Source organism: Lissotriton helveticus, chromosome 4_2, assembly GCF_964261635.1.
Source record: "Lissotriton helveticus chromosome 4_2, aLisHel1.1, whole genome shotgun sequence".
Taxonomy (NCBI): Eukaryota; Metazoa; Chordata; class Amphibia; order Caudata; family Salamandridae; genus Lissotriton; species Lissotriton helveticus.
The window spans coordinates 100,216,117-100,228,785 of NC_136064.1; the positions used below are offsets into that span (position 1 = coordinate 100,216,117).

General features: G+C 48.7%; 1 protein-coding gene across 2 annotated transcripts in view; it reads right to left on the reverse strand.

Moving 5' to 3' along the window:
* Positions 1-6,486: 6,486 nt before the first annotated feature.
* IL2RG (interleukin 2 receptor subunit gamma) overlaps positions 6,487-12,669 on the reverse strand; it is a 175,067-nt gene continuing 168,884 nt past the window's right edge. For both annotated transcript variants that reach the window (XM_078640206.1, XM_078640207.1), the window contains exon 9: positions 6,487-6,869. In XM_078640206.1, the coding sequence (XP_078496332.1) occupies positions 6,525-6,869 (345 nt within the window). In that variant the 3' untranslated portion in view covers positions 6,487-6,524. The remainder of the gene's footprint in view (positions 6,870-12,669) is intronic.

Consider the following 12,669-nt stretch of genomic DNA (forward strand, 5'->3'; position numbering starts at 1 on the left):
CTGTAGGCGTTAGAGAGGGGGCTGAAGGGAAGGATGTAAGGGGCATATTATCAAGGGGGGTTATCTCCGCTTTTTTGGCTTTAAAAGCCAAGAAAGCGGAGATAAAATTATCTCCCTATTACCTAGCTGTCGCTAACACCAGTTAGCGACAGCTAGTAGGCGATAGCGACCATCTTGGGCCCCACTTTGCATGTCAGTGATATTTATCACTAATGACATGCAAAATGGGCGTGCCAAGATTTTAGCGACTGGAAACAGTCGCTAACATCGCTATCTCCTATTACCAACTTTTGGAGATATTCGCGCTAAGCGCGAATATCTCCAAAAACTAACACCTGCCCTGAGCAGTTCTTAGCCATGTTATCCAATGAGAGGTGGATAACATGGCTAAGAGTATTAGCTCGGTAATGCATGAATATCGCTGACTTTTCAGCGATATTCATGCATTGTGGCCGTTTTTTATCGCATTTGCGATAAACCTTGATAATAGCAAGGTTTATCTGCGATAATTTCTGACGATGCTTAGCGTTAAAAAATTTGTTGCTAAGCATCGTTAGCGATAAATATCGCTTAACGTTGGTAATATGCCCCATAGTCTGGTGGGAGAGAGGGCGGCGCCATTGTCCTTCATGAATGCAAACTTCAACTACTTTTTTCGGAGCCACTGCCATGCAGAGAAGATATTGTTATGAGATAGAGATGATGGCGAGACTCGTGGTGAGACTGACCTGCCGGCTGTCACTGTTGGGGGCTTTCGCCCAGTGCTGGGTGTCTGGGTCTCACACCCAAAGGGGAGGGTGGTGCACCTGGGGGGCAAAGGACATCAGGGAGGGCAAGGACTATGTGGCACGGGCTATGTGGGGAGCACCGGCCACAGATCAGAGCTGTGCTGGTCTATCTGGGAGCGGCTGGCAGACCTGATCAAGCCCCCTCAATCTGGCCAGCCAAGCCCACCCACTCCCCAGACACGCTGCGCTGAGCTACTTACCTGTGTCTTAGGACCTGGCAAGGGGGCAGTGAGGTGCGCTGGCGTGAGGGGCGGCTGAATGGTGGTCGGGTATGGCTGCTTGCATTTCTGTCAGGGAAGGGGCCGGGCTGCGGTTGCAGAGTGACAAAAGATTGCATGCGGCCACACTGGGAGGACACAACCTGCACTCAGCTTTAGCTGAACCGCTTCCGCAGGGATCCTGGGGGGACAACACTGCAGCCGCTGAGCGCAGCCGCAGTGCTTGCATGGACCGGAGCGGAGCTTACTCAGCAGGGATTGAACCCCTCAGGCGGCTCTGGCTGCCACAGCGCTGCCCTCGACCACCTCGCCAGAGACTGGAGCAACTGGAAAACCCGACGTGCCAGCAGCAGTAACTAAAAATCACTAGAAATTCACTGAAAAAACCAAAGGTTAAAATAACGTTAGAGGTAGGTGTGGTAAGAAGATCTGTTTTGTTTTAAAAAAATTAGAAAAACGTAGAAAGTTAAGGAAAAAAACAATGTTAAAGTCCCTTTTTAGGTAGGAGAATATGTCAGTCACAACATTAATGTTTTGGACAAAAAAAACCACAGAAATTCACTAGTTGTAGCTTGTGCTCCTGCCATGCACTGCTTATGACCTCACATATTTCATCACTCATGACATGTCTATGACATCATTTAAGACATCACTATCGACATCCCAAATGACATCCTTGATGACTTAACTGATGACATCATCCAAGCTTCTTTTGCACACATTGCTTTATAAACGGGTTTGGCATTAGTACAAATTAGCTCGGAATAATATGACGCCTCATTAATGCCATCACAGACACAACTCTTAGGTGTAGCAAGCGTGAGTACGTGCAGCATTGACCCTACATAATCCACTTCACAGGTAGCCGAGTTCACATCACCTGTCCATACCAGATATATGGGAAACCCGCACTGAGTAAGGTGTTCATTCTATTTGCAGCTGCAAACAGAGAGCAAAGTTCCTCAAGATACTCAATGTTTGACCAAAATGAATCCCCTACTGCAAACAGCTTTTATCTGCATCAAACCCCTCAAGGTCACTGAACCTACACTGAGAACTGAAGCTGATATGAGTGGAAAGGTGGGTCCTGTAAACAGTGTCCACTCTGTGGAGAGAGTTTGCTCTGCACCACCCTGTTTGCAGACAGTGAAACTCTAATGAGAAATACCCCACAACCTTGGCTACTTCAGGGCCACTTCTTGACCCGTTGACTCCACCCCGTGACCTTCTGAAGGTTTGATTCCTTTCCGGCCCCGCCCCCTGAACCCCCGGAAGCTGAACAGAGACTCTCAGACTGCAATGGTGGCATCTTGTTATTTTTATTGGAAGTATATGACCTTGTAGTTAAAAACACATAACAAAAATAAAGTTTAAAGATTATCCATCCAACAACAAGAGTTTATGAGGCAGTAGGCACTGCCAGCACAAATATGCAAATGCCGCAGTTGTTACACATGTATTATGCATACATCTTTGCTTTTAAAAGTATTCAGTGTGTTGCATTGCTGTGCGAAAAAGGAAGGTTGTAAACTGAGCATCACAGGGGTCATTACTGCTAGCTGCATTTGTATAGCGCCATTATAATTTTTTAAAGGTCATTTCTAGCACCGAAAGAGGTCTCAGCATCCTTTAATCAATTGTCATGAAATAATAAGACACAACAGAAAATAAAAATGACAAAATCTCAGTTGATATTTAACAAGAGAGAAAAGCAGATAAAATATTTTGCCGGTGCGACATTTAAAATGTACACAATGTAATCGTTTTATATTTAAAAATGTGTCATTTAAGGCCCAGACTCTGGCCAGATAAAATAATCAGGTATTCCAGCTGGAATGTGAGCTGGTGGTGAACGTCCCAAGGTAGCCCGTCTGCGCCCCACAGTCGCCCTGTCTGCACTTCACGGTCGCCCCGTCAGCGCCCCGTGGTCACCCCGTCTGCGCCCCTCGGTCGCCCCGTCTGCGCCCCACGGTCCCCCCGTCTGCGCCCCACGGTCGCCCCGTCTGCACCCCACGGTTGCCCCATCTGCACTTCACGGTCGCCCTGTCTGCACTCCACGGTCACCCCGTCTGCGCCCCACGGTCGCCCCGTCTGCGCCCCACGGTCGCCCCATCTGCACCCCACGGTCGCCCCGTCTGCGCCCCGTGGTCACCCCATCTGTGCTCCGTGGTCGCTCCGTCTGCGCCCCACGGTCGCCCCGTCTGTGCCCCACAGTCAATCCGTCTGCGCCCCGTGGTCACCCCGTCTGCGCCCCACGGTCGCCCCACCTGCGCCCCGTGGTCATCCCGTCTGCACTCCGTGGTCACCCCGCCTGCGCCCCACGGTCACTCCGTCTGTGCTCTGTGGTCACCCCGTCTGCAACCCACGGTCGCCCCGTCTGCGTCCCACAGTCGCCCCGTCATTTCCAGTTTGCTGTGAATTGAAGGGGCAGTCTCTGGCTGTCCCTGTAATTATCAGTCTATGTCTCTCTATCTGACTGTCACTTTTTCTCTTTACTAACCATGCAAAACTCTCTGTATGTAGTCGCTTTGTCATTCTTCCACTCTCTGGCTGTCTCTTTGATTGGCAGCTTTTGACTGTCAGTTTCTTTCTCTCTCTCTGTCATTGGCTCAGTGCACCTGTCAGTCTCTCATGCCCTCTGGCTGTCTCTGTATGGGTAGCAGTCTCTGATTGTCACTTTCAATCTATCGCTCCATCTCTCGCTCTGTCTCTCTCGGTCATTGGCTCTGTGTACCTGTCAGCCAGTGACAGGCACACAGTATCGAGCCTCTGTCTCAGTCTCTCACGCCCGCTGGCTGTCTCTATGTCAGTGTCACACCCTCTGGGTGATCTAGATTCACAAAACTCTCTTTTCTGCAGCCTCTCACGCTCTCCGTAGGTGTGGCCTATATGGTTCACTCTCCTTCCACACATGCCTGCAGTCTCTGAGGGGCATTAACAAGGGCTTTATCTCTGCTTTTTTGGCTTAAAAGCCAAAGAAGCGGAGATAAAAATATCGACAACAGGGTGCTAATATTGCAAAATTACATGTTAGCGCCCATTTTCACTATGCTTCCCTTTGCAACTCTAATGAGATGCAAAGTGGGCGTTCCAGAGCAAAATAATAGGAGAAATGTCGCTAAGCTATCGCTGGATTTTTTATCGCCTAAGCGGTTAGCGTTGTTAATAACCCGATAACCAGGCGATATTATCCAGCGATATCGGGCGTTAAATTTTTTTACGCTGAGCGCCTTTAGCGTTAATTTTCCCTGTTCCTTGATAATATGCCCCCAAGTTCCTGCTCCTAAGAGACACCACGCCGGGTGTGTGAAGCAGTCTCTTGAGGAGAGCGTCTAATCCCGTTCATTTCGTGACGTGCACTGAGAGCTCTCTTCTGGTTTACAGTCAGTAGAGACAGCTCTCGTGACCGTCTCTCTGGGTCAGGCAGTCTCACACTCTAACGTTGTGTCCATTAGTCCCCCCCCTCATGGCTTTCTTATTGTGTTTGGATCAGATGACAGAGCAGACAGAGGGGTCATTTGGTTATTTTTCCAGCATGAACACAGCCGGGGTTCTCCACTAGGGCTGCTGAGGCCCAATCCGACACTACAATCCCCTCATCCATCGTTACACTGGTTTTCAAAATATGGCCCTTGGCTCATTGGTATTACATCAATTCAGAGTTTAAATCGATTACAAAACGAAAACATAAAACACCGAAATAGTCATCATAAAACCAGCACTCATGAAATACACTCCAAATATTGTACAGACGTAGGGTGAGAGGGCGTGAAGACCTTCAGAGATTGGACAAGAGGAGGTCAGGCCAACAGGGGTAGGGTGAGAGGGCGTGAACACCTTCAGAGATTGGACAAGAGGAGATCAGGCCAACAGGGGTAGGCTGAGAGGGCGTGAAGAGCTTCAGAGATTGGACAGGAGGAGGTCAGGCCAACAGGGGTAGGGTGAGAGGGCGTGAAGACCTTCAGAGATTGGACAAGAGGAGATCAGGCCAACAGGGGTAGGCTGAGAGGGCGTGAAGAGCTTCAGAGATTGGACAGGAGGAGATCAGGCCACAGGGGTAGGGTGAGAGGGCGTGAAGACCTTCAGAGATTGGACAAGAGGAGGTCAGGCCAACAGGGGTTGGGTGAGAGGGCGTGAAGAGCTTCAGAGATTGGACAGGAGGAGATCAGGCCACAGGGGTAGGGTGAGAGGGCGTGAAGACCTTCAGAGATTGGACAAGAGGAGGTCAGGCCAACAGGGGTAGGGTGAGAGGGCGTGAAGAGCTTCAGAGATTGGACAAGAGGAGGTCAGGCCAACAGGGGTAGGGTGAGAGGGCGTGAAGAGCTTCAGAGATTGGACAAGTGGAGATCAGGTCACCAGGGGTAGGGTGAGAGGGCGTGAAGACCTTCAGAGATTGGACAAGAGGAGGTCAGGCCAACAGGGGTAGGGTGAGAGGGCGTGAAGACCTTCAGAGATTGGACAAGAGGAGGTCAGGCCAACAGGGGTTGGGTGAGAGGGCGTGAAGACCTTCAGAGATTGGACAAGAGGAGGTCAGGCCAACAGGGGTTGGGTGAGAGGGCGTGAACACCTTCAGAGATTGGACAAGAGGAGGTCAGGCCAACAGAGGTAGGGTGAGAGGGCGTGAACACGTTCAGAGATTGGACAAGAGGAGATCAGGCCAACAGGGGTAGGGTGAGAGGGCGTGAAGACCTTCAGAGATTGGACAAGAGGAGGTCAGGCCAACAGGGGTAGGGTGAGAGGGCGTGAAGAGCTTCAGAGATTGGACAAGAGGAGGTCAGGCCAATAGGGGTAGGGTGAGAGGGCGTGAAGAGCTTCAGAGATTGGACAAGAGGAGATCAGGCCACCAGGGGTAGGGTGAGAGGGCGTGAAGAGCTTCAGAGATTGGACAAGAGGAGATAAGGCCACCACGGATAGGGTGAGAGGGCGTGAAGACCTTCAGAGATTGGACAAGAGGAGATCAGGCCACCAGGGGTAGGGTGAGAGGGCGTGAAGACCTTCAGAGATTGGACAAGAGGAGATAAGGCCACCACGGATAGGGTGAGAGGGCGTGAAGACCTTCAGAGATTGGACAAGAGGAGATCAGGCCACCAGGGGTAGGGTGAGAGGGCGTGAAGACCTTCAGAGATTGGACAAGAGGAGATCAGGCCACCAGGGGTAGGGTGAGAGGGCGTGAAGACCTTCAGAGATTGGTCAAGAGCATATCAGGCCAAGAGGGTTAGGGTGAGAGGGCGCGACGCATGACAGGCATTGGAGGAAAGGAAATGAGACCGAAGGGGTAGAGCGAGAGGGCATGAAGACCTTCAGAGATTGGGCAAGAGGAGGTGAGGACAACATGCACTGGACAACAGAGCTCAAACGCTAAGGGGACAGGAGGACTGGGAACGCTGCCTACAGGGGCAGAGAAAGCATTGGATGAAACCAATAGGCATACAGCAAGTCAGCAGTGATAGGGCGAGAAAAGCTCAAGTCCTACAGAGATTGGTCAAGGGAATGGCGAGCATGAGAGAAGCTCTAGGCACTAGACCTCCTGTGGTCTGGGAGGCATGGAGCCCTGCTCGGGTTTGCGAGTTGGCGCACCCGCGTGCACGGGAGGCAGCGAGTGCTGGAGCGTGATGTATCCATTTTTGCTCACTCCTTGCTGGTGCAGACCGTCAGTGTACAGGTTCCCCATGGAGGTTGGGGTTGGGAAGAAGACGTTCTTTGGGCTGGACGTCGCTCTTGGGAAGGTGCTCGAAGTCTTCTGAGCAGGGACGTTTGGTTGCCCAGAGCCCTGGTGCAGAGGAAGCTCGCTCACGTAACAGATGCTTTCGTTGAAGGTTGGCTTGAGGCTCTCAAGAGCATCCTTAGGCACCCCGGTCCACTCCTGGAAGAGAGCCAAGATGGACAGTCAGAGTGGACATACAATTGAGGAACACCTAGAAACTAACAGTGTTAATCATATATCATTTGTGACATCCTAACTGTGAATTAATATACAGAGTACCTGAGTAAGCCCCACGGAGCCCGATGACTTTAATGAGCGAAACATGTAGTACGTATCCTAGTTAGAACAGCAAACAAATCTGATAAGCAAAATGCTACTTTTGAACATGCTTCAAAAATAAATGTGTTTCCGATAAGAAGTAATTGTCTATGAGCTTTTTTCAAATTATTGTTAAAAATTAGGCTGAATCTGAGATCAATCTCAGCAGAGCATGAGCACTATTTGTAATGCAAAGTTTTGGAAGCCTTGCCTCAACCCAAACAGATTCTGTAGCAGACATCATTTTGCTTTTCAATTGTAGTTTAGAAGAAACAAAAAAGGATAACATAACATCAAAATATGGATGTGTGGTCTTCTGCATCCACCATTGATTAATATTCAATAGTGCACGTATATAACCACAATACAGTGCACTGGTGTGGGGAACATCCCTGACAACGCGGTCAAAACACAGCGCTGCCATTACACGCGTCTTTTACAACGCAAGTCGTTACCAGTCTAGTCTAGAGGGCGCTCTAGACTAAGGAATAGTAGATTTACTATTCCAACACCTTCCCTACTGTACATAGGCTGGAGTTGGAATAGTAAATCTTACTATTCCTAAGTCCAGCACCCTACAGCGCAAGTCATGGTAACGACTTGCGTTGTAAAAGATGCGTTGTGATGTACCACGATCTAAAAGGTCGCGTTGTAACATCATACAACCACTGGTGCCCTTCTGTATTCACAATTCAGTAATATTCAATATGGAACTTTTGCATCCACATTGAATATACACTGCCACCTTTCTGAATCCACTATTCATTAACATGCACTAGTGCGTTCCTATATCCACTGTTCTCTATTCACAATAAAGACATGTACAATAGTGCCATTCAATATTATGGATTAGTGCTCTTGCTCATCCACTATTTATTATTGTGTACCAGTGTCCTCGTGCATCCACTAGTTAATAATATGCCCGCCTGCATCCATAATTCATTAATATTCACTAGTGTCCTCTTTCACTACTCCTCGATATGCACTAGTCGCATCCTTCATCCAGAATTCATTATTACAGCACTTTTGCACCTCCAGAATGCCACTTTATTGACATTCCGGTGGCGCAATGTGCCATTTATAAGGACCCCTGGAGTCCCTTTACGTGGTTTTTCGTGGCATTTCATGACATTTTCCATGGCATTATAAATATGAACCCCTTTCACGCAGAACTCTGCGTGAGCGGGCGTGCAGTGGGTGGTGCTGCAACTTCCATGGCTTAGTGACACTGCCACAGATTTACGAAATCCTAATTCTGAGGCATCGCAAGGCGTAAGGGAGGCACAACGAGGAGAAATGCCTTTATTGCTCCTCGTTTTTCACAGCCTCTTGTGAGTGTTTTTGTGCAGGAAGGCTTCGCTTGCTGCACATCAATAATCATCCCCGCAGTGCCGGCACCCTTGAACCATGGTGCAAAGATGCCTGCCTTGGTGCACGGCAGCCCATTGTGCGTCCGCACAGGGGAAAAGGACAAGAATGCGTTGTATCTAATAGATACAGCGCATTCCTGCCCTTTTCTTTTGCCGTACGCCAGCGCCGCAGGAAGGCCTGCTGTGCTGCCCTATGGCAAAAAACCCGTAAATGAGGCCATAAATGAATGTCTGTATACAAAACTCAGTAAGATGCACGAGTGCCCTTTTGCTTCCACAGTTCTTTATTAAGCATTAATTCCAGTCTGGGTCCACATTTCACTAATGTGCACTAGTGCCCTTCTGCATCCACAGTTCATTAAAAGGCCTTTCTGTATCCACAATTCGGCAACATGCACTAGTGCTCTTGTGCAACCACAATTCTGAAATACATACTAGTGGCCTTGTGTATCCAGAATTTGGTGATACACACAAGTGCCATTTTGTACACAATTCGTTAAGAAGGACTTATGCCCTTGTGTGTCCACAATTCTGTAATATGCACCAGTGCCCTTGTGTATTCACAATTCTGTAATATGCACCAGTGCCCTTGTGTGTCCATAACCCTGTGTTGTGCTCTGCTTCCCCTCTATATCTTGAGTAATATGCACTGTTTCACTTCCTTTCCCTCACTCGTGTGATGTGCACAAGTGAAGCGTCTCGGGTTCCAAAGTTGTCTCCTATGCACTAATGCAATTCTGTGTAGCGCTCCTCTGAAGAGCGTCGTTCAGGGCTTAACGCGATCACTGCACACACACACACACGCACCCACACAGACGCACACACACACACATAATGTTCAACAGGAAGTGGGTGAAACACACCAGAAGCCGGAAGTGGAGCACATCCAGGCACAGAACATTTTCACACGCCGCCTCTGCTCGCAGGAGGGATGTGGTCACAGACCCACCCTCCGAGTAAACACGTGCAGTGCCGGATTAAACTCTGTGAAGGGCCCCTAGGCAGTCGAAATTTCGCCCCACCCTCGTAAAATATCTGCTAATACGTTTTTAATTTTACCAGTCAACAATTTTAATTAAAAAAATGTATTAGACAAAACTTAACATTAACATTTATTAATGTTATTAAACAAAAAATAAATTTTTAACATTTTAATAAACCAACAAATATTCACTTTCCTCAGTTTGGTTGTGGTGAAATCTTTGAGGCCATCTTGGGAGTCTGCCTTTTGCAAGACGCCGTATTCAGTGGCCATAATGGCATATGAGTTCAGTCACTCTTGTATCATTGCATGTGAGTTCAGTCACTCTTGTGTCATTGCACATGAGTTCAGTCACTCTTGTGTCATTGCATGTGAGTTCAGTCACTCTTGTGTCATTGCACGTGAGTTCAGTCACTCTTGTATCATTGCATGTGAGTTAAGTCACTCTTGTGTCATTGCACATGAGTTCAGTCACTCTTGTGTCATTGCACGTGAGTTCAGTCACTCTTGTATCATTGCATGTGAGTTCAGTCACTCTTGTGTCATTGCACATGAGTTCAGTCACTCTTGTGTCATTGCACGTGAGTTCAGTCACTCTTGTATCATTGCATGTGAGTTCAGTCAATTTTGTGTCATTGCACATGAGTTCAGTCACTCTTGTGTCATTGCACGTGAGTTCAGTCACTCTTGTGTCATTGCACGTGAGTTCAGTCACTCTTGTGTCATTGCACATGAGTTCAGTCACTCTTGTGTCATTGCACCTGAGTTTGGTCACTCTTGTATCATTGCACGTGAGTTCAGTCACTCTTGTGTCATTGCACGTGAGTTCAGTCACTCTTGTGTCATTGCACATGAGTTCAGTCACTCTTGTGTCATTGCACGTGAGTTCAGTCACTCTTGTGTCATTGCACATGAGTTCAGTCACTCTTCTGTTATTGCACATGAGTTCAGTCACTCTTGTGTCATTGCACGTGAGTTCAGTCACTCTTTTGTCATTGCACGTGAGTTCAGTCACTCTTGTGTCATTACACGTGAGTACAGTCACTCTTGAGTCAATGCACGTGAGTTCAGTCACTCTTGAGTCAATGCACGTGAGTTCAGTCACTCTTGTGTCATTGCACATGAGTTCAGTCACTCTTGTGTCATTGCACATGAGTTCAGTCACTCTTGTGTCATTGCACCTGAGTTCGGTCACTCTTGTATCATTGCACGTGAGTTCAGTCACTCTTGTGTCATTGCACGTGAGTTCAGTCACTCTAGTGTCATTGCACGTGAGTTCAGTCACTCTTGTGTCATTGCACGTGAGTTCAGTCACTCTTGTGTTATTGCACATGAGTTCAGTCACTCTTGTGTCATTGCACGTGCGTTCAGTCACTCTTGTGTCATTGCACGTGAGTTCAGTCACTCTTGAGTCATTGCACGTGAGTTAAGTCACTCTTGTGTCATTGCACATGAGTTCAGTCACTCCGGTGTCATTGCACGTGAGTTCAGTCACTCTTGTGTCATTGCACGTGAGTTCAGTCACTCTTGTGTCATTGCACGTGAGTTCAGTCACTCTTGTGTCATTGCACGTGAGTTCAGTCACTCTTGTGTCATTGCACGTGAGTTCAGTCACTCTTGTGTCATTGCAGGTGATCTCAGTCACTCTTGTGTCATTGCACGTGAGTTCAGTCACTCTTGTGTCATTGCACGTGATCTCAGTCACTCTTGTGTCATTGAACGTGAGTTCAGTCACTCTTGTGTCATTGACGAGGGACAACATTTCAGTAGTTCTAACTTCGAAAAAGTTCATTCACCAGTAGCGTTTGTGATCATGAGACACAAATAAAATCTTAAGGCTGTCATTACATTTGGGAACATTGAGTGCACCACGTTTTAAAAAATTAGGGGCAGATTTACAAACCCGGACGCCACATTTGCGCCGCTGTTGTGTCACTTTTGTGACGCATAGGCGGCGCAAAGCCAGCGCCATGCTGCGGGGTATTTACAACGTGATGCATCTGGGAGATGTGTCACGTTGCAAAGCCCTGCACCACATGTAGGCGTTCGGCGCAGGGGGGGGGGGGGGGCGTTCCGTTGCAGAAACGCCTCCCAAATGTGGCTGAGTGAAATCTACAAGATTTCACTCAGTCACTTTCATGGCCATGCTGCGTCAAAACTCTGCACCTGCTTGAAGCAGGCGTAAGGATTGACGCAGCATGTTAGGGATAGGGCACTCCCCCCGAGCCTTGCTAGAACTCCAGCAATGCGCCGCCTTTCCGCCGGGGGATGCGACACGCATCTTCCCATCCGTGCGCCACGGTGCGACGCATTGTAAATGCGGCGCATCAGTGGTGGCGCACGGGTGGTTTGTCGGGTCGCAACTGTTCTGGTTATTCCTGCTGATTAGCATAGATGCGCCAGAAGTTGTAAATCTGCCCCTCAGTTTGTACGATTTAGATGCTGAGACTGAATACTTACTTCCCCTGAGGCGGAAAGCCGGGGGTGCTCTCTTTTGTGATTTACTGTGCGCCTTGCACTTTTCTGGTGATTCGTTTTTTAACAATTGTATATATCTTAAATTGTGTAATTTTAACCACATTAGTGCACTGATCTTTAGGCGAGACTTACGTCGCCTACAGGGTCCCAGCACGCTTCTGCCCACCGGCGCAGCCGATCTTGGCGCTGACGCCGGCACGCAGAGGGACAGCCGCCATCTTGGGGTAGGCAGGGTAGCGGTCCAGCTTCTGGCCGCCTCCCGCCCTCCCGTGTTTATTTAAGGCGCGCTTTCTCAGTCGATTTCAGACTGAATACTTACTTCCCCTGAGGCGGAAAGCCGGGGGTGCTCTCTTTTGTGATTTACTGTGCGCCTTGCACTTTTCTGGTGATTCGTTTTTTAACAATTGTATATATCTTAAATTGTGTAATTTTAACCACATTAGTGCACTGATCTTTAGGCGAGACTTACGTCGCCTACAGGGTCCAGGCACGCTTCTGCCCACCGGCGCAGCCGATCTTGGCGCTGACGCCGGCACGCAGAGGGACAGCCGCCATCTTGGGGTAGGCAGGGTAGCGGTCCAGCTTCTGGCCGCCTCCCGCCCTCCCGTGTTTATTTAAGGCGCGCTTTCTCAGTCGATTTCAGACTGAATACTTACTTCCCCTGAGGCGGAAAGCCGGGGGTGCTCTCTTTTGTGATTTACTGTGTGCCTTGCACTTTTCTGGTGATTCGTTTTTTAACAATTGTATATATCTTAAATTGTGTAATTTTAACCACATTAGTGCACTGATCTTTAGGCGAGACTTACGTCGC